Genomic DNA, 26,623 nt, shown 5'->3' with positions numbered 1-26,623 from the left:
TCTGGCACTGTATGACGGTTCTGGTTTCCCCACACCCTCGCCAGCACCAGCACTGAGCACTTTCGATCTTGTAAAGTTTTGCCAATCTGACGTGTAAAGAATGGCATTGCGTTGTTGTGATTTGCATTTCCCCACGAGTGAAATATGCCTTTTCGTGTACACTGGCCCTCTGTATGTCTCTTTCTGTAAATGGCCCTCTAGGATAAAGTAAAGTTATACTCTTCCTCACGCCATGTGCAAAAAAATAATTCCATACAGATTAAAGATCTAAATGTACAAAAGAAAAAGAATGCAAAATCAGAAGGAAAAAAACTCCCGGACTATTTGTGTGATTTTTGAATGGGGGAGATATTTGACATTTTAAAACAAGCTGAATCTAAATACCACAAAAGAAGACAAATTCAGAGTAGATTTGAATATATAGCCATTAAGATTGTCTATATTGCCCTTTTGCCTTACAGAAAAAGACAAATGATAGATTGGTAAAAAATAGCATGTGTTATGTATATGACACACAAAAGATTAATATTCCTAACATATGGTTCTCTCGAAAATTTGTAAGGCAAAAGGAAAAACAAAAATGAGCAAAGGATACAAATTCACTGATTTTTCCCCCATCTGACACACTGCTTCTGAAGGCCCCGTGTTAAAATGTGGTCCAAGTGCTTGTTGACATCAAAGCATGGAGCTAAGCCGTATCCCCTCCAGCACTGCCTTCTCCCATTCACATCCTTTCTCTAGCTGTGGAGCCTGCTGGCACTGGGGCCCGATTTCCTCAGGCGGTGAGCTGCCTTTGGTAAACCCCACATACCTAGTAATCAGATCTGAGTTTTCCTTTCCCCTATGCTCCCCTTTCATCTCTGTAGCCAGCTCACCGCAGCTCAGCGCCTGTGGAAGCCAAATGCTTATATTCAGAAAGTTCTGTACGCAAAGCCAATTTCAGGTGTACCCTCCCGTGGAAGGCTGTCCAATTCCAGAGTTTAGAAACTGAGTTTCTAAAAGGCACCTGCATAGAAGTCATACCCATCAGAATTGAAAGCAATTCTTAGATGCCACACACGGAGATGGGGAACATCTGAGACAACACACCAGCACGCGCTCTGCAAAGCCTAAGGTGCTGCGTACAAATGACTGTAAGCTATTGGGCCAGGCTGCCCCCTGAAAACCACACACCTAAAAACAATCAGTGAGCGGCAGGAGCATCACGTGCCACTCGCTCCTTTCTCCCCAGTTGGAGACTGAATCTCTCTCAATGGCTCTTACCTGCTATAATAGCCACAACCAGCAAACTCCTCATCATTCAAAGCCCTGTCTTAAAGACATTATAACATCCTCAGAAAGGTCTCTCCCAGCTTAGCTTTGTCCTCCAGTGTTTGGCCGTCAGTTCCTTCTGAGTTGTTAACACCATGTCCTACTTCTCTTTTATAACTGATGACAGTTGTAATTAATGTCTGCCACCTGGGCGAGAGTACAAATTCAGTGAAAGCCAGGACCATGTGTATTTTGTGTGGAGGGCTTAGCAGAGTTATCTGGTATATAATAGATGATCAGTTAACATTTGTTGGATGAATACACGAAAACCATAGTATCTTCTTTATCTACATCATAGCTGTTGTAAGAATCTATAGTTATTGTTTACTTGCGGATTGTCCACCTCCCTCATGACATGATGGGCTTCACAAAAATAGGGGCTTTGTCTGCCTTATTCCTAGCCCTTTATATGCCTAACATCTAAAATGATTCGGAACATATAGGTGCTCAATAAAAATTTGACAGGTAAATGAATATAGGTCCCAGTGTATGCTGTTGGCTAACTTAAACTTTGAGAGTGTCATCGCCTTCATTTTCAAAGCTTCACCACTGAAAATTGTGAGGACCTTCAATCTCCACACATTTTTAAGTCATTTCACCTGTATGGTATTAATGTACCAGTACATTGTTCATATTATAAAAATACAAAAATTAAAATTAAAATAAGGATGAGATAAAATAAACATTAGATATATGTTTTCTTGGCCACGTTCTTTGGAGACCATTTTTCCTGAATGACCACGGGTCCACTCAATGGGTGGCATTATACTGCAATCTTCCACAAAGCCAGCTGCAAATTTAATATTTTTCAACATTCTTTAACCAAGAGTCTATGCTCTAAGAGAAAAGCCTCTTTAATCGAGGTTCTAGAATGCATGAGAGCAAGAAGGAGGCAAAGAAAAATTATTTGTAAGTGATCGAAAAGTGGTTTTTATTCAGAAGTTCTTTTTCTTGCAGTTTTCAGGTTGAGGTTACTAGTTAGGGAGATAAATATCTCTAGATCATCAGTGATGTCGACTCAAAGAGTGAGAAGTTCAAAGTACTGAAAAGTCAGAAAAAAAATAACGATGAGGGATTTTAGTCAAGTAGTGGAGTAGCAGTAGAAAATGTATGCAAACTTTTCTCTCAAGCCATGCCCCATAGAGGCAAGAAAAAACAGCCCTTAGTCATGTTTGGCAAATCAAAAGACATTCCACCTGGACTAGGTTCTGACGATTACTATTATTGCAGTTTTTATCAGAAATTGATGGTGCAAGAAACTGCTAGCAAATATCCTTCGTGAATTTCTCCTTAAAGTAAAATGGGTTCATTTAGGCTGGGAACAATACATGTTATGGGAGAATACATGTAAAAGTGTGATGGATTCTCCCTCTAGCCATTTCAAATGCTTCCCTCTAACTTTTAAATGAAAATCTAAGTACGGATTTAATCATAATGTGGTATTGAGACCACTGAAGAATTTCTATTTGAAAATCCATCTACTTAAACACACATATCAGCACAATGCTGGTGATTTCTGCTATTGTTCTAAACTGAAATGCCTTGAGCCGGCTCCTCTATTTTACGGTTTCTGCGTATCTATGTGACACTCAGCAAGGCAGCCGCTTTGGCCATTTAATGCTTCATTGGAACACCCAACAATCTCATTTTCACTCAGAAATAAAAAGGAGCATGCTTATTTTTCTTTTCAGTCATTAGTTTGGCACCGAGTTTTATATTATTAAATTTACTAACTTCTGATTCTTACTTGCAATGAACAGTTTTGGCACAAGGCACCACACAAGCTGATGCTCTTGCTATGGGGCTGGTTTTTTTCTTTTATCTTTTTTTTTTGAGAATTTACACATGCTTAAAATTACTTTTACTCTGAGTATAAAAGAATGTTCATGCTTCATGTAAAATCATTAGCAGATACAGAAAAATGTATAGGGAGAAAGAAAAAAATCACATGTAACAGTATCACCTGGTGATAATACCCACTTAATGTTTTGGAACTTTTTTCTCTAGGTATAGGTAACTGTGTCACATGTAAGAAATCATAGTAAAACTAAACTGTTGGTACTTTCTGTATCCTGTTTTCTTCCCATTTTGTACTGTATTGTTGGGGCTCAGAAAATGATACCCCAAAGTATGGTGCTTTAGCATGTTGAGCACTTTTGAATTAAAGGAAATCAGAAGGCCTTAGAAGCTGCCTCAGAACCAAGGACTTGGCCGGGCGTGGTGGCTCACACCTGTAATCCTAGCACTCTGGGAGGCCGAGGCAAGCAGATTGTTTGAGCTCAGGAGTTCGAGACCAGCCTGAGCAAGAGTGAGATCCCGTCTCTACTAAAAAAATAGAAAGAAATTATCTGGACAACTAAAAATATATAGAAAAAATTAGCCAGGCGTGGTGGCACATGCCTGTAGTCCCAGCTACTCGGGAGGCTGAGGCAGAAGGATCGCTGGAGCCCAGGAGTGTGAGGTTGCTGTGAGCTAGACTGACACCATGGCACTCACTCTGGCCAGGGCAACAGAGTGAGACTCTTGTCTCAAAAAAAAAAAAAAGAACCAAGGACTTTCTAACCTTTTCCCCCAGTGCACGGAGGGTGGAAATTCCATTATCTGACTGAGGAAACGTCTTCCAAAAGAAATGCAATTGTCTTGAAAACTTCTCCCTAGGAATCTCATCAAATAACCAGGAAAAATTAACCACCAGAGAAGAGAAGAGACTAAAAGTCTCTCTCATCATGCCAGACTTTTCATCTATTCTTCTATGGGTAGCTCTGACTGGTTACCTGGAAGACCCTGTCTACATAAGACAACCTTTGTTCACAGTGTAGTTTCTCCCCTCACCTTCCCAGAACTTGTCCACAAGCTGTTGTCTATTATTGGTCTCATTCAGTTTCCAAAGAGAATCATTTACAAACTATTGTCTTTCCTTTGTGCCCATTCAATTCCCCTAAAAGTCATCTACTACCTCTCCAAATTGCCTATACCCACACCTCCCTCTCCCATGGGCAGAAGGGTATATAAGCCTCCAAACCTTGTTGGGTAATTCTGTAATCATTCTTCTGTGATTCCCTGTGCTTATGAGTATTAATAAATTTGTGTGCCTTTTCTATTCTTAATCTGTCAATTGTCAGTTCATTTCAATAGACTTGAAACTTCAGAGGGGGAGGGAAAAATTCCCTTTGCCCTTAGAGTACTTTGAGCATTAAAAAAAATACTTGTAGACATTTACAACAGGTACAAAAGATTCTACAATATGCACTATAACCTTTCTCATTGTTGAACATATAGGTAGCATCACAGGTTTCAATAGAATAAGTTAACGATAAACAGCTTTCTATACACACTTAAGTCTTTACCCACATTTCAGATAATTCCCTTAGGAAAGCTTCTCAGAGATGAAACTATAGAGAATATTATTACTGCAAATAGCTTATGTTTATTGAGTCTATATGTGCTAGTCTCTGACTAAGCACTTTACATATATGAACTAATTCAATATTCGTTCATTTTTATAGCTGAGGAAACTGAGGCACAGAGAGTCATTCCCTCCAAGGTCACATTGCTAGTGAGTACAAGACCTGGGATTTGAACCCAGGCAGTCTGAGCATGAAGCTGGTGTTCCAAACCTTTATGCTGCATGGTCTCTCTAAGCACATATGTAGATGTGACCCTAGCAGATCATAAAAATGGAACTCGCTTAATCTCCAGACATGACAGAAAGCAAGGCCCACAAATATTAAGTGAATTATTAAAGTAACACGGACAACTAAGAGCAGATCTAGAACTTAACGCAGCTCTGGACCTCTCATCCTTCGGTCTAATAACTTGCTACTCAAAGTATGGTTCCTGAACCATAGCGTCGGCATCACCTGGGAGCCTGTTAGAAATGCAGCGTCTCAAGCCCTGCCCCAGGTTTCCTGATGCAGAATCATCACTGTTAACAAATCCCCTGGTGTTCCATTTGCACATTAAAATTGAGTTGCTCTGGCAATACACTCTGTAAACTTGGTAGATCTTTGATACTTTAATGGAAATCTGCATATAAGCAGCAAGTTTTTTTACAACAAGAAAATAAAGTCCGAATTTTTCAGAGTTAAAGTTTACTTTAGGTTGAACCATCTGAACTTGATGATATTTTAGATTAAAAAAGTCAAATATTGGCAAATGATTGTGGTTCGACTTCAGTGGCTAGAGGGGTAACAATAAGAGAAGTTACACATGTCTGCTGGTCTCTGTAGAAATTGGACTTGGAGAATAAAATGAGATTGCTTTCCCCAAAGAGGGCACAATTTAGGCTAGAAGAATAAACAAGCAATTACAATGCAAAATGGTAAATACTACTTTAGATTCTGAGAGCTCAGGAGGAAGTTAAGTGATGTTCTGAAAGGCAAGAGGTAGGGAAGAAAAAAATTATTTGCTTCTATTAACAGCAAGAAGATGAGTAGGCAAGGCTTAGTCAATTTATTAAATGGATATCCCTGTAAGCTGTTAAGAGCCTGGCAAAACAAATAGTTAAAGAATATAGGTGTTCTGCAGGAGATGTGAATTACCGCTTGGGCTTGGAATTAGCACAGCTGTCTTGCATAATAAGCCAACTGTGTGGTTCTTAATGGTGGCAGTGGGCAGAGAAAGCTACAGGTCTCAGCACTTCAGGTGTGGTATTCTCAGGGGCCCCAATTTGGCCCCTTTTTTAAAATCAGTGGATGTGATGTCAGAAAAAAAAAATGTTTTCACCTGTTATACCCAACACTCAACACAGAACACTTCTGTGAGTGCATGTGGGGTGGGAGAAGGTTCCCCCAACGAGCAATTCTCTGACACCAGCTGGGTGTCTATCCTATGATCAATTCAATTCTGACACTAACCAGAGTTAGTGCCAGATCCCATAGGTTGCTGGCTCCATCCCGCCTAACTGCCCCTCACTTCAGATGCCAATCACAGGTTCAGGCGTCTGGAAATTATGACTGATCAGCTATAAATTCAGGGTTCCCATGACCCCCTCCTCAGGTTTGATCATTTGCTGAGATGTCTCACAGAACTCCAGGAAACACTTTACTTATGTTTACCCATTTATTATAAAAGATACAGATGAACAGCCAGATGGAAGAGAGGCACAAGCAAGTATGTGGGAAGGGGCCGGAACTTCCAGGCCGGGCCCTTTCTAGGGGAAGCATCCTCCCAGCACCTCCACATGTTCAGCAACCTGGAAGCTCTCCGAACCCTGTCCTTTTGGATTTTTATGGAGGGTTCATATGTGAACACTATTGATTAAATCACTGGCCATTGATGATCAACTCAACCTTCGATTCCTCTCCCCTCCCTGGACGTTGGGGGCTGGGGGGCTGAAAGTTCCAACCCTCTAATCACATATTGGTTTCCTTGGCAGGCAGCCTCCATTCAGAGGCTATCCAGGAGCCCCCAGCCACCCGTCATCTCATTAGCATACAAAAAGACATTTATCACTAGATTCTAGGGTTTTAAGAGCTGTGTGCCAGGAAACTGGGATGAAGACCCCAAGTATATATATTTCTTATTATAAATCAAAATATCATAGTGGATATTTTCAGGTTAAGTGAAATGAAGAACTGGTTTCCCATTGTACCACGTAACAAACAGAGAAATCTTTGGAGTAATTAATACTTAAAGACACAATGTTTGCTTACCAGAAGCTATGCATAATAATTTCTAAATATATTGTACAGTGTGTAAAAGAGTACAAAACTTTTGCTAAATAGTTTCCATAAAAATTTTCCATTCTTAGGAAATCATCATTTTAAGTATTTGCAATCCTGCTGTTAGAGAAATGAGACTGGGTCGTCATGCTGATTTTGCATCTTTCCACTGGTTGATTTAGAATACTTAAGATTTGGGGGAAGGTGGTTGAATCTTTGATTTGGCAATAATTCTGTTTTATCATTTCATCTAACTTTTTTCTTATTAAGATTCCTTCCCTGGAAAGAACCAACCTATCAATAGCTGGGTCCATGGTGAGCTATTCATTCTGTAGTTAAATGCTCTCTATACAAATTACATGTGAAGGAAAAAATAAATGCTTTTTCACACGCACAAAAGAGGCCAAGATGGTGGCAGGTCCTTTGGCATGCCATACTTTTTCTTGAGAAACTGTGCGGTAGTGTCACCCCTGGAGAGTAATTCTCCAATCTTGGGAACCTCCCTTTTGCCATTTCTTAGCTGGTCCCCATCTCCCCCTACATCCCCCCTCCACTTCTTCTACAACTCCTTAAGGCTTTCTAAGACCCTAAGCCTTTCTCACAGGGACCAACTGATTTCACATAACTTCTGTCTGGGTATTTCCAGCTTTTCCTCAAGCTGGATTGCTGCCTGGGAAGCATGCTGGGCTCCACTCAGGAAATTCTCTGAGTGTGAGGACTCTTTGAACCACATTGAACGCTCTTTGATCAATTCTATGTATTCAAATTTTTATTGTTGGCTTATTTTAAAGGAAGCCTGCCTATACTCTCTGGGGCCATTCTGTTTCTGCGGCATTTGGCATTTATATGGGGATCTGAGTAGGGGACCTGAGTATAGGAATTATAAGCAAACTTTGTTCTTATTGAATCAAGGCATCTAAAGAGACAGAAAAAGATGAGTTAAAGGAAGAACAGGGCCGGTAAAGTTCTGAAAGATAAATCAGAAGGTCTTTAGTTTGTAAAAATTAGTCAAAAACTAGAGAGGGTGTTAAGCTCAAAGTGACTCAGTGACTGAGGAGTGATCTATATAATCTCAGATAAATTCATGTCTATTCCTCCGAGGATAAAACAACAGTGACAAAAGGCAAGGCTCACTTCTCTAAATTTGGTAAAAGGCAAATTTGCCCATTGTGGCGCTAGCCAGGAAACAGTGACTTCACCTCAGAGATCTCCTCCCCAAAGCAGAATCCTGTTCCAATCAATTTTAGCAGCCTGTGTAAATAAAATACCTGAGACCAAATTTGAGCAATAGTGCAAGTGATACCCAAAACACGTAGAGTGGGGGGGATGGGGAATGTCACACTTAAGCACATACAGGTGGCAGCTCTGGGGTCCCCACATTCCTCCTGAAGCCATAAGGCAAATGGTTTCTATTTGTCAGTACCTGTCATTGATGAAATCTAGTCTGGCGAAACTGCCTGCAGGTGTCAGCAATTTGATTCCTAGTATGTTACTTCCACCCCCTTCCTTCCTCCCTCCCTTTTTCCTTTTCATCCATCCAAATCTTTACTGAATATGCCGAGCTCTATTTGGGGACTGTGAGAATACAGATAAGAGTAAGGTACTGCATCTTACTCTGAACTTGCTTATTACCTAAAAAGAAAGATAGGATGATGACATATAATACAACTGCAGCACTGAGTGGTGTGTGGTGAGTGTTATAAATGACAGGGAGAGTGCCACGGATCTCAGAGAAGGGGCCATCGCAGCTGACAGGTGGCATGTGAGAATGCTAGCTGGAGGAGGCGGTGTGTGAACTGGCTTGGGAAAAGCGGGCAGGTGTGGAGCAAGAAGGGCTTCCCCAGAAGTGTGCACCCTGTGGACACAGGCACAGAGGAAGAGAGCTGTAGGTAATTTTGAGCTGTGTCACAGTGCTAAGCAAAAGGAAATAGAACGCTGTCTGGAGGAATGAAGGGTGAGTGACTGCTCCAGCCATGCCACCCTGCTTGTCGTCAAACTCTAGCTTACATCTCCCTGAGGCTTTATTAATGCCCCAATTTCTGGGTCCCAGAGCTCCTGATTTGGGAGGGGGGGGTGGCCTGAGAATTCTGCATTTCTCACAAGTCCCCAGGTGATCCTGATGGTGCTGGTCTGAGACTCCCTGTCTGGGGACATGCCACACAGACTCCACCTCGCTTGCTCTTTCCTATGCCTAGAAGTTTCTCCCCTGGCTATTCACATGACTCCTGCTCCTGCTTTATTTTTCTTCTCTCCTCTCCTGACACTCCTTATCCCCTTTCTGTACTGTATCTCTCTTCATAGCACTTATCAGAACTCAACACCATGGCATATTAATTTTCTGCCATCCCATTAGACTGTAAATCCCCCAGGAGACTCTGTTTTATTCATGAGTACCTAAAGCAATGTTATGTTCCTAATACCTACGCTCCTGTATCCCTAGGCTTTAAAACAGTGTTGGCACATGGCAGGAACTCCATAAATAGTGCTGACCGAATGCGTGAGATGTTGCCTTGGAAAGGAGAGGGATGGAACCGGGAACCTGTATAGTTTGTGGTAGGAAGAATGGAAGCTGAGATGACTCAGGTCAAATGCTGCATCACGTACATTTTATCAACAAAGATACATTTCTTTGCTCTTGTTAGTAAAAGGTTTAGTGTCAGGAGTGGGAGAAAGGGAGTGTATAGGAGTATGTGGGGCTTAAAGGAACTGGGGAGGTTTTAGAACAGCTGTGTGGAGACTGCACTCACTTATCAAACCAGGCTCTGTGGAAAAAGAAAAATAAAACCCTCATTCCAGGCAGAGAAAAACAAGGCAGACTATATTAATTTCTCTCCAAAATACTGAAGTGATTTTCCTGTTGGATATTGTGTTAAGATGATTTTCTATTCATCATTTAGTCATTTTTCTTTGCTTCCACACAGAAGTCTGAAAACTTAGGGAGAACTGGCTTCCCCCATGTCCCCTCATTTCTGCCCCATAAGTAGAGGACTTAGAATATTTTCTCTGCCGCAAATTTCTAACTACTCCAAACATCTTGCTACACAGGCTCATTCCAAACGTCCCGACCTTCGATATGTTTAGCAGTTTTGATGCCACATGTATTGCTCTCACATGGCCAGACATCCCATGCAAACATGATGGAGAGGATATAGCAAGACCCCGACCATATTTCACTACAAATCTTGCGTCCTCATTACAAACACAACATCAGAAAAAGGAGCTTGGTCAACATTTAGATGATACTTGAATTTGTCTGTTAAGATGAAGACATTCTGAAAAGAAGACAGGGGACCCAGTGAGGTCCTATGTGCGAATGGTTACAGATTCCATAAGTGCAAAATAGAACAGAGTCCTCATCTAGTGATAAAACGGGTGATACTCTAGAATTTTCATCTTTTAGCAGTTGGTAATCTTTAAGACTGAAATGCTACAAAAATACATGAAGTGTTAAAAAAACAAAGGTAGAGAAAAAGCAGGAAGAGAGGGTGTGTTGACCTAATATACTTGCATTTTCATTTGCTTTTAAATAGTTGTTCATGTTTTATTTATGTTTTTCAGTTTAGATTGTTAGATTAAAACATAAGCCCTCAGGAGACAGACTATCGCTCTCTCTGCAAGACACCACCTGGCACAGCTACTTTGAAGATTCTTGGCTCTACTTGGGGATTAGAATGATGGTCAGGTTGTGATCACTGGTCTCCTGGTACCTGTTCAATAAGTGTGGAATGAGGGAGGAGGAGAGGCCTGGGAAGATGGATGAGGAGATGGTACCTCCAGTTCTCTAGTAACTAAAGGAGGAAGAGAGAAGACCCATTCATTTGTATAAAGAGACATCTTCATAGTCTTTTACTTAGTCCCCCAGGTAGACAGTAATGAAAAAGTAGTCAATTTTGTAACAGGATGTGTCTATGAGAGCCTTTCCAACTAATAGCATCATAATTTACCTCATATTATATTCTGATTTACAGGCAGAGAAATACAAGTTAGTGGCAGCCTTTCGCTTTTCTTTCTTTCATTGCTATCGTATTTCTGCCCTCTTTCATTTCAGAGCTTCAGAAATGGCTCGCCCACACATCCTCAGAGTTACGCATGTATTCTTTTTGCTTTCAGTTCCAGCTTGGCTTCTCTAGTAGTTGGGGTCCTGGCAGAAACAGGATTCTGCTCGGAGAGTTCAACTGAAGAGACTTTAATAAAGAGGCTATATACAGAGATGCGGGCAGGGGAAGGGGACAGATGAGGGATGCTGACATGCCCAGAGATTAGTGTCCCCTGGGTCTGAAGTGACAAAGGATGGACAGAAATGACACTTCTTGAGGCCAAAGAGAGCTGGCCCTGGGAGGAGGGGCTGTCCAGCAGGAGCTGTTGTCTTGGAGGCCAGCAGCGACTGTCAGAACTGTGGCACTGAAACCAGGAAGGAGGGACGAGGAACAAATACCCCAGCCTCTCTCCCTTCCTGCCCTCCTGCTGAGGAAAGGGGCCAGGTACAGTCCCCAGAGATCCATCTCCCAGGCACAGGGAAGAGAAAGGCAGAGAATGGTTGGAGGCTGGAGCAATTTCTTTAACCTTGCTTGACTTGCTTTTTGACTTCTTAAGGGCTTATTTAAAGCTCTGTCCTCACCCTTTTGTGGAAATGTAATAGATTGAAGAATGAGGGTCCACGGGGAGCAGGTTCCAGGTAACATGAGTAACACAGAAAGATCCTGAAGGAAATCCCAGAGCTGGGTTTGTGGTTCCACTACAGACTCATCCTCCCCACAGTCAGCTGGCCTCTCAGTAATGCTCGGTGATCCTCCTGCAGGTCCCGAGACATTTCCCTCAGGGATATTTCAAAGCCAAACCCTCCCCGTCTTTATCGGGTCCCCATCCATTCTCCCTTCACAGGACCAGGCCCTCCCCTCCTACCTTACAGAGGAAACAGGGGCTGGCCAGCTTTCTGTCTCTGCCGAGACCCGGCTCCACCACCCTCCGTCTGTCGTCTCTCCCTCTCCTTACTTCTATCACATGGCATAAAATATGAACATATCTTTCTTAAGAAGTAAAAGCAAAACAGCAAAACCCTCCTTCAACTCTAGCTATCGACTCCCCACCCCCCACCCTCCCTTCACGGACAAGCTTCTTGCAATCATGGTCTCCGCTCACGGCTACTCTCCTCACACCCCAACCGATCCTTAACTCACGGGGCTCTGGTTTCACTCTCCGCTCCAGCAGAAGCACCTTCCAGGATATTACCAATGACTTCCTTGAAGGCCTAACCAGCAGATCCTACTTGGCAATACTTGATGTGACTGACTTCTCCCTTCTGGGACCCTTGTTTTCTGTTAACTGATGTTTACTGTCTTTCTAGGCCTTTCTGCTACTTTCTTCTCTGGCTTTTCTCCTCTGCTCTATTCAGTCTTTGGCTTTCTTTTCTTTTCGTGTAACAGGTGCTTCCTGGGTGCTCCATTCTACACTCAAGGTTTCAAGAAAGTCTATTTACACACCAGGTACTGAGATATTTCACTTCTAGATCTCTCTCTGGAGCTCCAGGCCCATCTATCCAATTCGGCAGTTTCTAGGCACCTCAAACTATACCTATCCAAGAAAGTGCTTATGTTCTCCACAAAGAGCTCAGTCCAGTTACCCAATCCTCAGAATCACTTTACACTATTCCCTCTTTCTTCTTCCCATTTGGTTACCTAATTGTGAAAATTCTACCTCCTGAATGTTTCTTTAATTGGGTCCTTTCTTTCCCTTCCATTGCCAATGCCATGAGTGAGGCTCTACTTCACATTTCTATGGTCACCATGGCATCCCAGTTGTCTTGCTGCCAATCTTCAGCCCTCAAGTCTTCCCATCTCAATGATGGCAGAGAAAACTTTCTTTTAAAAATCAAATCATCTAAATTCCCTGCTTAAAATTCTTCAAGAGCAAGCACCCTGTCATCTTTGGGAGAAATCAGAACTGGGTGTTATGCGACACAAGACGTCAATGCCTCACCTACCTCTGTAGCCTTACTCTAAGAGAAATGCCTTCTATTTTAGCTATACTTAATTGCTCCGATTTTCTAGACTTGACCAATCTCTCACCTGTAGATCTTTACGTCAATATACTACCTGTGTCTGGAAAGCCTTAACCTAATTTCTATCTGTTGGTTATGACTGAGATCAGGGCTATGTCCTTTCAGTACCAGCCATTTAAAAGAAAAAGGCAAAATGCCTCACATATTTAACAAAACATGTCCTTTAAGACTCATCTTACCCAAGAAGCCTTTTTAAACCTTCTCTCCATCCTCTGGTCTGGATAGGTGACCCTCTCCTGCACTTACCTGGCACTAAGAGTTTCCTCTGGAGGCACAAGGACCCCAGGGTTGGAATTTTTACCTGCCTGAGTTACTCATTACTCCGTGCACATGGGCTGCTCTTTGATCTCTGTAGTTCCAGACTAGCAATAGGCAGACACCCTACAAATATTTATAGATATAAAATTAAATCATCCCTCATTAAACACTTCTCAGCCTTGACAAATCACCTTACTTCATCCCCAACAACTCTAGAGAACAGGAAGGGGAAGGAGATGTCTGGGTTCACCAAAGATGGTGTTGTCAATTATAAAGTGAGCTCAGCTGGCTTGGATTTTATTCTTAACTCTGTCATTAGCTCTGCAAATCCTTTTACCTTTATGGAGTTCTACTTCTTCATGTATTAAACAAAAGGGCTTTTTTTTTTTTTTTTGGTCTCCTCCAGTTCTGACATTCTACAACTTAAAAAACACCATTTACAGAATAAAAATGCAGACTTTTAATTAGATGGAAGTCCAAGGTTTTAAAATCCTATTAAGAGGGATTGTTCCTTCAGGAGAACCAAGTAGAAGAGTGAATGGGTTGGTAACCATTGGATATCAGTGTAACCACTGAGAGGGAGACTGCTGGTTATCTCTGGTACATTCACTCAGATCTGGTGCCCTGGCCAAAGACCATATTTCACAGCCTCCCTTGCAGCTAAGACTCTCTACCTAATTCCAACCAGTAGGAAGTGAGGTTTGAACTTCTGGACGGTGGCCTTAAAGGAAAGGAAAATGACTTCTCATTTCCATTTTCCTGTTGGCTGGATTCAGAGACAGAAGACTCCTTTTCTCGGAGTTGAATGTTGAGCATAGCCGAGTTACAAGACAGAAGGAGCCTGGTTCTCTGGCACTACCAACCTGCCATAGCTGTTTTGGATTTTTACATGAGAGAGAAATGAATTTATTTTTTAAGGTTTGGGATTCTTTGTTATAGCAAAACCAAACAAAAATAAATGGAAAAACCCAACCCAATAGTATCCTTACTAAAACATATTACTAATAAGAAAATATTATTTTCAAAGTACACTGAAAAAAAGAACAAAGATGGTCATTCTGTTGAAGAAAACCTCTTAGAAGTTTGCTCCAACTTTTAATAAAATAATCTTTTAGGAAATTTACAACACTATCCAGAACAAGATCCCAAAGCTTCATATTCTCTGTTCCACTTTATCATAAAGAAGCCAATGCCTGGAGGCAGACTGAGAAGGCATTTATTTAGCAAAGCAAATTCTAATCCAATAAACCAGTTATCTACTGATTGATCATAATGAAGACTCTAAAGCAAATCACCGGAAGAGTTTTTATTTTCTGTTCAGTAATTCCATTTACAAAGATGGAAAAACATACAACGCTTTTGTAGCCCGCACAATATAGGTTGCGAAGTTATGAAACATTAACGTCCTTTGCTGCTTTTCAGGGGGTGGAAGTGATTATGCTTAATGTTATTACCCAGAAACTACCTTGGTGCCATAAAATAAAAGATCCATTATCAGATTGGGCTCCAAGGAGAGGGGTGCCCAGAAGCATTTGAAACGCTCCTCCTCCCACTAGCTCAGTGGGCAGAGAGAACACAGATCCCCACGGAGTACCGTCCACCTGTGAGCTCAGGGCAGAGGAGAGCGGCAGCCCTGTGCATCTTCAAGAAGTGAAGCAGGAAGCCCCAACACCAGAACATACTGCAGGGAAGAAAGCTTTGGGTATAATGAGCTGATAAACAATCAGCACTTAGAGGCTGTGCTTTAAGCTGGTGCATAAGAAAAACTAAAAATATTCTACCATTAACAAGGGGCAAGAGCTAAAAGGAAGTCCCAGAAGGCACTGGAGAACTATTCCATTAATCACACACTGACTTGTGGGGAAAGGTTCAAAACCAACCACACACCCTCTCCAGCTTCTCGTGCCCCTATATATACAGCACACATTTCAACCTACCATTCGGGAGCTGAGATAGCTCCTTGCATCACACCTGCTTTGCTTATTAAGGATGCGTAAGGCTGAAGCTCTCTACTCCTCTGACCTAGCTAGATTGGGGTTTCTAGGCTAACAGTGAAACGGAAGCAGAAAAACAAGAATCTGATTATAGAGGCCTTGAAATTCAGGCAGAAGATTCTGCATTTGATGGAGTTGGCAACTGGGAGCTAAAGTAGGCTTTGAGCAAGGGAGCCCATGATAAAAGCCTTACAGATCATTGGTACGAGAAATTTTACTTTTCTAGTAAAAAGGCAAACTGATTCGGAGGAAATGACCTTGACGCAGACTGAGATTTTTTTTTTTTTTTTTTTTAAGTCCTGGACCTGGCTGGTGGCCATCATAAGGGAGAGGAGAGGACAAATGGGATACTTTTTATAGGAATAGAAGGAACTAGAGATAAAGTTGTTTTTTGGGAATTAAATAAGAGGGTCATTTGAAGACATGGAGTAGAACTCTTAAAGGAAGCAAACGTAGTGAAGAATAAAAAGGCTGAACCCACAATTTCAGACTAAGAGGAGACGTTGCCAGTGACCACACCAGGACAGCTGGTGCGAACTGGACAGTCACTGGCAATCCTGGAACAGTCCTGAGCAAATGGGGACTAACGGCCATCCTGCCTGCAAAGAGCCTTAACCACTGACATGGAAGATGACTCAGATTCACTCGACCAGCTCTGACAGCTTGTGCTCTCGCCCTAGGCTTCACAAAGCTCGGGGCATTCAAAGGAAGCCGCCGTCAGGAGATGAAGGGATGAAAACCTGCTGTTGGGAGACACGGGGAAAAGCCAGAGAGGTAAGGTGGAAAACAAGTACAACGTCCCTGAGGTTGAACCTGCTCTACCGAGTTGCTGTGTTTCTCATGGTTCTCTTCTCTTCAGTAGGCCACGTTCCAACTTGGGGCCTCTTTGCTTACAGGATTTTGAGAACCAAACTACTTTTTTAAAGAAATTTTGAATCTCCATGTCTTGTTTCTGTGGAGGACTAGTGAACTTGTGGGCAAATACCCATCAGTGGGGCCGTAGCTGCAGCATGCGCACTGCGCATCCACACAAGACAGCTGGCTGGGGCCGGAACCAGCCCTGCTCGCACCCATGCACGTGGGGAAAAGGCTGCATCATCAGAGCTGCTCCCCTAGAAAGAAAAGAAAAGGGAAACAAACTGCCCTGAGACAGGAGAGGCATCTTCAATAAATGCAGGGCTGGGGTGAGGAAGGAGTCATGCTTGGGAGCTTGGCAAGCAGACCCAGTGCTGGTAGGTTCAGGTCCCAAGCAGCAGCACCGATGGTAGGGAGCCAGTTCTCTCCGCATCCCCAGCCTAGATATGGCAGGGCTGGATGATCAGCATCAGTGAGGCTCTAGAGGGGATTTCTACCCCTCCTTCTTGGATCACTGAACTCTCCTATCAACCCTCAGGAGTCTGTTCATCCTATACAGCTCTTATACATTGTACACTAACTTTATGTGTGGGCTGTTTTCTCTACTAACCTGCAAACTATCAGAGGGTGTTCATTCTGTTGGTTAATGTTCCCGACACACAGTGGGCATTCGAATATGCTTGTTGAATGAATGAAAACATGTGTCCACAGCCACTCTCTGTACTACTTTTTGGGGTATTTTGTTGGGGTTTTTTTTTTTTTTTTGGTGACAATCTAAAATTCTTTCATCTTCTGTTTTCTATCCCTTATGGGCCCTGCCTGTTTTTCTAACAATGATTCACCACTGATGACTCATCATCACCCTAGAGAACTGACCAAGATTAAACTTCCAATTTTACTTACATAATCTACTCCTTTCCTTTATTGTTCTGAAACTATCAGTTCCCAAAACAAGATTAAATCTTCGGTTTTTCTTAAAAGAATACCATGACTAAATAAGTGGCAGAGTGAGAAGTACGGTTTGTGGAGTCCAGCAGAGCTGGGTGAGAATCCCACCTGTGTCCTTGCAGTGTGACCTTGGGTTGGCTTGCTCTGAACTTGGGCTAACAAGCTGGTATCTCATTTAGCTTATTTGTAAGACGGGATCCCAACTGCATAAGATTATTCAGATAAACATTTACAAAAATGTCAATTTTCTCAAGTACTGACAAGTGTTAGCTATTTTACCACCCTACTAAGTACTTACTAAGTGCCAAGAACCATGTGATAACCAAGCAGTACCCATGCTATTGCTTTAATCCTCCCAACAACTTGGTAAGGAAGGTTCTAATATTACCTCCATTGTCCCAGATAAAGAAGAGAGGTTAAGGAAGTTGCCTAAGGTAACAGCGCTACGAAGTGTAGGAAAGCAGAAATTGAAACCCAAGCAGTTGAACTTCAGACTTAGGCTATGGTGACTGGCATGAAGAAGGCACTGAACAAGCACTTATCAAAAATCATAGCCATGTTAGTTCTACAGTGATGCCCGATTAGATCTCTCTTTTACCATCACTAAAAAAAGTCTACCTTAATTTCCTGTGATGCAGAAGATGCTTGTTTTTCTTTTTTTTTTCCCCTCAACATCACAGTATAATAAATAACTAGGTTTGCTTTCAGGAAAATGAGGAGATGAGGGAGAAAAAGAGAACATCGAGTGATGTTTGCTTATATAGGAGTTTAACTCACTGACTCGCATTTGTTTATCACTGAGATGTTTGACTTGGCATTTGTGGCCCCTGAAGCCTTCCAACGGCAGAGTATCAGTAAATATTATTTGAAGTCAACTTATTTTCCACACTTTGCTTCATTACTTTTCTATGCATTTTTAAACCTCACTTGTAAATGTGCAATTTAATATAGTTATCCCAAAACAAAAAGATATTAGCTTTTGTTATCAGATTTTCCTTGTAATTGCTCTACAGATGTTTTTTTCTGAGACACTTATATTTGCCATTTGCTAAGCATCTATGACACAATGCGCCCTACCCAACTGTTACTAGTTTATGTGTGAAGAGGACTGAGCTCATTAGCTGCTCTCAGGAGGCGTGTGGGTCTGCTCTGAGGGTTCTGTTTTTTATTCCTGCTCAAATGATAATTACATGTTATTAGATTCAGCCAAGACCTACAAAAATATTTTTATAAGAATGCAAGAAATAGGGCTGCCCATAATTATTAATACCCCCCACACACAATTTATTAAGGGATAAAAATGAGGTAGGTTAGAATGATAACTTCGGGTGGGCAAAGCCAGCCAAAAATAATACTAAATACTATTCGACCGTGTCTTCCCATCAGATTCTTATTCACTGGAAAGATAAACTTGCAGAAAGTAGCTCCTAAGTAAACAAAGCAAAACACTCCCAAACCTGAGCAGCGGTTCTGTCTTTGGTGATGAGAGAATGGCATATCTCACGAAAGCAGGTTAAAATCCCCCATTTTCAGTGGTGAGTAAGCCCAGAAATATTTCTAGTTTTAAAGGAGCTCTAGGCTTCTATCGTGATGGACAAGTAAACCTGGCATCCTGAGCTGCTTCTCATTGTTTCTTTTTTTCCCTTCCACCTTTCAGACATCTGATAATTTATGCATTTGGGATTAACTTACTACGTGTGGCAGCAAAAGAGAAAATGGCAATCGTTTCATTGCTGAACAACGGAGAAAGCAGTGCACCTTCTGTAAGGCTTCTGATCGCTGCGAGCTCTACACGAAAAAGGTCCCGCTGGTGGCCTCATTTCCTCAGCAAAGTGGCACTTGGGGAAGAACGCACACCTGCTCAGCGGCAGCAGGCCTGGTAACTTATCATTGAGGAGTGCCACACACTGGAATGATTATGGACAGAGCCACAGCTGAGTGGAGGGGAGAGGTCTTGGGTCGCACGAGCGTGTCTAAACGTGTGATGTATGTTTATCGTGTGACCTGCGACAGCCAGGAGAGGCAGAACGAACTCCTCCACAATGTGAGCCTGTGCCATCAGCCTTTAAACTCGGGCTCCGTTTCCCGGATCTCTAAGGAGGGTGACAAATTACAGGATGTAAAGCCCAGGATCCTGTGTGTCCAGGAGACCAAAAAGCAGCCCTGAGATGTTAACTCCTTTCTGTTCCTCCCAGAAACACCAGGGTGGAAAAATTGGGGATTGTATTACCATTTATATCCCCCGCTTCACCTCACCACCACCGCATCCTGGCTCCCCTAAAACTGAGGACATGTTTTTAAAATGTCCCCCGTGAGCACTGTACTCAGGGGAACCCTAAAGGCAGTGCCAGGATTCTTTGAGAGAGAAAGAGAAACACAATTCTCTTTTCCAGTTATAAATTCTTCTTTACACTATTCCTAAAAGAACAACTTTGTTTTAAGACACTGTGCACTACCTGGTCATAATCCAGATCTATATGAAAACTTTTCTGCACTGGTGATTACTGAATGATGGTCAGCTATTTAAAAAGATTTAAGACACTGGATTTACTCCTCTGTGAGAAGGAATTGAACTGGAGGAGGTATTTTGGGTTCTTCCAGCTCTAAAAGGCAGGGATGCCACACTTTCCAGATTCAAAGAATGACCCCCTGCAAATGCGAGCAAATCACACACTGTCTATACCACAAGTCTTCAGGATAATAAGAACACGCAGAGTAACGCACTGCTTTATACCTAGCCTTGTGTCTCTGTAAGAAAGGCATATAGAACTCACACTAATCTACAGAGGAAGAAAAATCTGATTGTTTTTTTTTCCTTCTGTTGTTCCCTCAGAAAAGTACCTATAATTTTATAGCTGACTACTTTTATTCTGCTTACTTTGAGTTGAATCATTTGCATTGCTCAGATTTGAAAATCTAATAACCACTCTGCAGACTAATAAGCACACACACACAAAATCACACTCAGCTCTTAATCACTGGTGAATTTCAACCCACTGCTCCTGCATGCGAGTCTAAAGGAGACGCTTCGGTTTTCAAGTCATAATTCACGTGGTACAACAGCATCACTGAACATCGACCAAGGCCAGTACTGCAAACGCTGGCCAGGGCTACTCCAGAGACAGAATCCCGCTCAACCCTGGGCCCACTGCTGAGACTGGCACACTGTGAAAAGTATGAACAGCCAGACCTGTGCCCACCATATTCTCTCAGTGAGCTAAAGCGAAGAGCCAGGAGCCGCGTGAACATTTTATACAGGGGAACAGGAAAGTGTGCAGATTCACACAGAGACCACAAAGGAGAAAAAGTGAGGCACACTCAGGAGGAGCAAAGCAGCCCCGGGATCCAAATAAAAGCCATGCAGGGCATGAGAGTCTCTCCACTTACCCAGCATAGCGGTTGTTATAAAGGTGGCTGTGCCCTGGTTGCAGAGTCTTCAAAAAGAGCCAGCAGAGAGGCAGGAAAGCAGCTGTCCGGCCCCTGCGCTTCCCGAGGCACTTCATAGCGCTCCGACGAGAGGCGCTGAAGTTGCTTCAGCAGCCGAGGCTGGAGGTGGCTCACAGCGCGCCCTGCACACCGCACGTTCTCTCCAAGGGGGTGGGGGAGAAGGGTTGCGAGTGAGCAGAATGTGACACTTCTTTCCAGCCACCAGGGAAAAAAGTTTAGGCAGCCGAGGAAGGGAAGTTGCTATTAAGACTTGGTCTTGGGAGCAGCAGCAGCAGCAGCAGCAGCAGCCGCCAGCCCGCAGCTGAGCGGATCTCAATCAGGCTGCCCCCAGGGGCTGGGCCTCCCCCGTGACTCACGCCAGGGGCTCGCTGGGTGCTGCTTCCTTTGGGTGACTCCTATTTTTGGTTTGTTTGCTTCGCTAGTGTGAGGCCCGTAACTTTTCTGTTCAACCTTTCTTTCTCTGCTACGTTGTACAGCAGGAGGACCCTATCCTAACTGCAAAGGATTTGTCTGATGATGAGCTAACAAGCTGGCGTGGAACATTCTAGGCTTAATGTTTTGATCTCCCATGACAGATTTCTACACTGGTTCCACATGAGGAAATGCACAGTGAATGGTCTTGATGAGAACGTGCTCGGGGCTGAGTGGCAGCACCTGGATGGGAACAGCTGGCCTCAGTTCCCTGCTCTCCAGGTGCCAGAGGGGGCAGCGGCTTCATCGGCCTCAGGGAGCTCTTGGTGTTCGGGCGTCAGAAGCCCTTGGGCCTGCTGCGGTTTCAGAGGTTCTCCTAGCAAACAGGAGGCCTCCAAGTGCTTTGCCACCTTGGCTGCACATTTGGAATCACTTAGGGAGCCAGACTGTTTCAATCAGAACGCCTGGGCATGTGGGAGCAGCTGTTTAAAAAGCTCCCTGGGTGATTCTAATGTTCACCCACCACAACGGGCTGGAGCGCTGGCTCAGAGTTCAGGTGCGTACGGATCACCTGGGGATCTCATGACACTGAGCTGCTTCTGCATTTCTCACGAGCTTCCGGGTAACGCTGAGGCTGCTGGCCCTTCAGCCACACTTTGAGTAGCAGGACCTCACTTTAGAATGAGGTCTGCTTTGTGTTCTTTCTCTAAAGACTTGGAGCAAACCATTTTCTTCTCATTTTTCCATGAAGGCTTTTTTTCTTTTTGCATCCACTTGGTCTTCTCAAATACACCAGAAAGCCCACTTGGAGGGCTGTGCCTTGCCCTGTTGATAAGCGCAATGTTACCTAGGGTGCCTCCTGTTACCCTCCACGCCAAGTCTCATACCCCGGAGGAGTGAACCAACATCTCTTCCTCACACTCACTCATATAGGCTACTTTTCAAATTTCCTGAAGAAATAACTCCTGTACCCTCCAATGTAATAGCCAGAGTACCTGTTAGAATTGAAAGCACCAAATCATCCCCATCTTCTCTATCTGGGGGAGTTGAACCAAACTCCTTTGACGGATTCAATGTCAGGTTCATGACAGAGATAAAATGATTTCCATTTGAAATGAATCTCCGAAGTCTTCTTCAACTCTCCCAGCATTAGCTTAGTTAATGTCTTCTCTGCGTCCCTCTCCTGGACATCTGGCACATCCTCTATGAGAGGACTTACCACGTCATGCTAAGCTTTTGTCTGGTTTCCTCATAAAGCTGCCTTCCCCTTGAATGCAGATCTGTATCCCTTTTGTCTTTGTGCACACTTCCTTATACCTCCTCGAGGGAACACAGTGTTTACTGAAGGAATCGTCAACACCATTTGCCGAATGAATGATAAACCTGGGGAGGGATTCATTCATCAAACACTGCTTCTCTATCTAGATAGAGGAAAGAACACCCGGCAGCAGAGAGCATTTTTGGGGAGCGGAAGTTCCCTAAATAATCGGGTCTCCTGGCTTTGCTTCTTTGTTTGTTTATGTTGTCTTCCTTCCTGACCTCATGGGCTGGTACTCTGGCCTTTCTAAACGGGCAAGACTGCTTTCTCTGTAAGACGCGGAGCAATACTTGAGGCCTTTTGATGAAGCCAAGAAAGCCTATACAGCAGCCAGTGAACTGCTGAAATAAGAGGTTACTGTGTAAATAAAACAGTCATCTCTTTGCATTTCATTATGTCAGAACAATGGATAAATCTGTCATATTATATCACAGCATTAAACTAGGAATGTTCATCTCGGACTAGGGACTCGGCTCACCCTCAGATCATTCTGCAGGACCGTGGCCAGCAAGCATCCTCAGCAAAGGCTCTCCACATTCTCAGACCAAGGGAATCATTTCCTGGACCATCAAAAATGCAAGAGACTCTGAAGACATCCTATCACCTTCCTAAAAATTTCAGATCAAAGAGAGATTCTCAAACAATAGAAGTCATTCCTAGCAATCATTCTCTGCTTCTCTAAGGATGAGGTTATCTGATCAAACTTCTCTTGCAGTAGATAAGCTCCCATAAAAAGAGTGATAAATGGAGTCCACTTAGCCAGTGGGAGGAGAAGAGAACAGTTTTATAGATGAATTCAAAGATAAAAGTTCCCTTTTTAAGGCACTGAGAGGGAGTGAATTATTAAACCGGTTAGGGATTTGGAGATGGGAAGATGAGAGACTCTATTTATTGGCTATGGTTTTGTCATATTTTAGTGGACGAGTGAACTGTATTAAAAGAAATATTACCGAGCAGAGAAAGAAATGAAACTATAATTGGGAAAGGAAAATGTCATCCTTGATTTGGGTCCATTGTTCACGATGGGATAATTTTTAATGTCAATTCTATGAGGCCGTGGGGAGAGATTTTGCAATATTTTTTCCCTCAAGTATATGAGTGAGCACCACATAGATTTGTCTCAGTAAAGATATCTGGAGGGGAAGATAAACGGTGTGTAGCGCTTTGTGGTACAGACGGCCCTCCCGTTGCAGTTGGTTTTGTGTTCATTCCTCCACGTCTCATCAGCATAGACCTAACCGCCTATCAGTAGCTCCCTTTTATGGCGTTTTGCCCTTGTTCCAACAGGTGAGGAAATAGCAAATGTGAAGTTAGGTTACTGCCTTATGTGGTCTCGGTAAGTGCCTGAGGAATGTTCTGAAGCTTCCTTTAGCAACACGTCACTAACAGTTCCCTCCTGACTGTCTTCGACTCCCTCAGCTGCCCCTTCTTGGCCTGTGTCGTCCGTCTTTCTCTCAGCAGTTATCCATGTTTCTCCCCCCCTTAAACACAAGCCACCTGTCCTCTTTCTTTCTTTTTTTTCAGGCTTCTCAGAAGCACGCTCTTGAACCCTGACCATTTGCTTTCCTTCCCTTCCACCCGGCTGAAACTTTCTCTCAAAGATCAGTGGTCTGTTCTCCATTCTCACTCCACATTTGCATGGTTTCTGAGGCTGTTTACCACTCACTGTTTGAAATTCTCTTTTCCCGTGGGCTCTGGAACATTGTCCTTCCTAGGGTTCCTTTTCTTTCTTTCTTTCTTTCTTTTTTTAAAGCATGTCTGTATAGGTTGCTTTATTTTTCAAAAAGGCTTTCACATGTATTGACTAGTTTGAGCTTTTCCACCTTGGGTTCCTTTTCTATTTGTTGCCTCCTTAAACAGTAGACATTTCACAGAGGCCTTTGTTTGGTCTCCTCCTCTTCTTGATCCATGTCACTGCAGACCCGGTCTCTGACTTTGTGACACTTCATGCTGGTGGAGGGGCTGGGCAGATAAATAAACCTGTTGTTACATTTGGCGTTTCCATTAATCCTATAGGAGCAAATCACAGATGCTGCTATAGGAAGTCAAGTGGGCAGGGGCGGGTCACATACATAGTGTGTTCTGAAGAAGTGGACATTTCAACCAAGTATGAGAAGGAGCCAGCCACACCAAGAAGGGAGGAAGTCAGGGATGGGATGAGACCATTACAGGCGCACAGAGAACAGCACAAACCGTCCTTCAGTAACTCTCCACAGGCTGAAGAGCAACATTCGGGCTCCTCTGCTTGGCATTCAAGGCCCTTGAAAACGTTTTCATTTTTATCTTCCTCAATATTCCCTGAATATTCTGGACCTTTCCTTTCTCTGTGTTTGCTTATGGTGTTTCCTTGGTAATAATGACTACCTCTATCCACCCAAATCCTTGCATCCCTGCCAGACTCAGCTCAAGTCAGTCTCTTCCACGAAGCTGTTCCAGTCCATTTCTGCCCGCGGTGACCACCTTCTCCGAGTGGACAGTGCTTATTCATGTACCACTCTTGGGTTTTACTATGTGTTGACACTTCATTCAATATTACCATTTGTTATAAACCCCTCCAGGGCAGGTGCTCTCTTACGTCCATCTTTGTATTCTATGGTGTGTGGGCCAGTGCTGGTCCACAGCAGGCATCGCTGGCAAAGCCATGGCTTCCTTCCAGCCCAGAGCTCTTAGGAGCTTTTGCTGTCAGGGCAGCTCTTGTCCAGAGCCCCAGCCACACCCTTGTCCTTGGTCAGGTGTCTCAAAAGAAGAGTCCTCATTCGGATGAAAAAGCAACTCGAAGAGTAAGTCGTATTAATAGGCAAGCCTATTATTATATTTTTAGGTCCTTATAATTATGCTACAAAGATGTTTTATAGAATTTATAGAGCAATCCCAAAGTACTTGAATGTATGAGGGTAGAAATAAGTTCTACTTTCTGATTCAAAGCAGTGGTAGACTTCCATCTTCTCCCTCTCCTTGCTGTTTCCTCCTTCCCTCCTGCCCGGTCTCCCATTCAACCTCCTACTTCCCTTTCTTCCTGACACCTCACCCTGAGACTCTTAAAAACAAGTAAGGTAGGGAAAACATAGCAGATAAAAATACTGTTAAAAATTACTACTTCTAGTGACAGGGAAGGGATGTATGTATTTTAGCATTGGTGATATTCAGTGTTTTGATGAAAATTAAGGGAAATTTGAGAGGGATGGAGCAGGAGACAGAGATTTAAAAAGTTTGATCAGAATAAAATCAAAAGCAATACTAAAGCAAATGAATGAAAAGCTCCTCTCCTATCCATTTGTCTAGGACAGTGAGAGGTGATAAAAAAAAAAAAAACAAAACCAAATCAGAACGGAAACAGTGTAATAACAGAAAAGATTCAGATGTAAGCCAAAAAGACTAGGCAGAGGGGAACTTTCTGATATAAGCAGGATCAAAGAATAGGTGGTGGAATTTGCCTTAAGAAGAAAAGCTGTCGAGGGGAATGAGGGAGGCCAGGTGAGCAGTGATGTTTCACCGTGGGACGTACTGGACACTTCTAAAGGTGGAGGGTGGAGAATGTTCTCCTGGTGCTGAAGGACAGAGAAAGGGCACGAAGGAAAATAATAGTGAGAGAATTTGCTCAGTCTCTCAGAAAGTAAACCGAAGAATATATAGTCGAAGACTTTGAAATTGGCTCGAAGGTATCACGAAGAGGAATTAATTTAGTGAAGAGGAAGGAGAAACACAAAAATAAAATTTTCTAAAGAATTTGCTGACTTTTAGAGAAAGAATAAAATGAGAAAGTCATTTTATAGCTTAAAAATGTGTTTGCATTTTTCAAAAAGAGAATTTTAGGAACTGGAGATTGTAATTATATTGACTATAAACAAATAGACAAAATAAACACAGGTTCTTCTTTTTTTTCCAAAAGTACCGATTGGAAGAATGACATAGCCTGTAGAAATCTTGGGCTCAGAAGAAAACGAACATTGAGAAAGGCTCATAGGAGGAGGAGATTGAGTTACCTAAAGAGACAGCACAATTACTTAATATAATGCAAAGGTTTTATTTGCCATCAAAGGCCAAATGCTTCTAACCACTGTAGAAGAAGAAAAACCTACCAGATTCTTTCAAAAACTTGTATTTGATCTTGTAAAGAGAAATTTAAGACTTTGAAATAAACAAAAATGATTACTAAACATCCTTTCAAGGGAATGCTGCGTCTGCGGAGGTTGACATCATAGGGATATGCTCCTCTGTCTCTTACTAGGCTATTTTACAATCCTATAAACTGAAGAACCTGATGAGAATATAAATAATTCTCGTGTATTTTTAATGATTCTTGTTTGTTACAGACATCCAAATAACTTCTGACTGGTAGAGGGAAGACTCTCCCCCGATC

The 26,623-nt window shown here is 42.8% G+C and overlaps 1 protein-coding gene across 1 annotated transcript in view; it reads right to left on the bottom strand.

Moving 5' to 3' along the window:
• CPA6 (carboxypeptidase A6) overlaps positions 1 to 20,830 on the bottom strand; it is a 279,958-nt gene extending 259,128 nt beyond the window's left edge. The window contains exon 1 of the mRNA XM_012663144.1: positions 20,475 to 20,830. Within this exon, the coding sequence (XP_012518598.1) occupies positions 20,475 to 20,590 (116 nt within the window). The 5' untranslated portion in view covers positions 20,591 to 20,830. The remainder of the gene's footprint in view (positions 1 to 20,474) is intronic.
• Positions 20,831 to 26,623: the final 5,793 nt, after the last annotated feature.

The sequence above is a fragment of the Propithecus coquereli genome, unplaced genomic scaffold (genome assembly GCF_000956105.1).
Source record: "Propithecus coquereli isolate 6110/MARCELLA unplaced genomic scaffold, Pcoq_1.0 Scaffold8, whole genome shotgun sequence".
Classification (NCBI taxonomy): domain Eukaryota; kingdom Metazoa; phylum Chordata; class Mammalia; order Primates; family Indriidae; genus Propithecus; species Propithecus coquereli.
The sequence above is the reverse complement of the archived record's forward strand: the minus strand, read 5'-3'. Positions and strand labels throughout refer to the sequence as shown.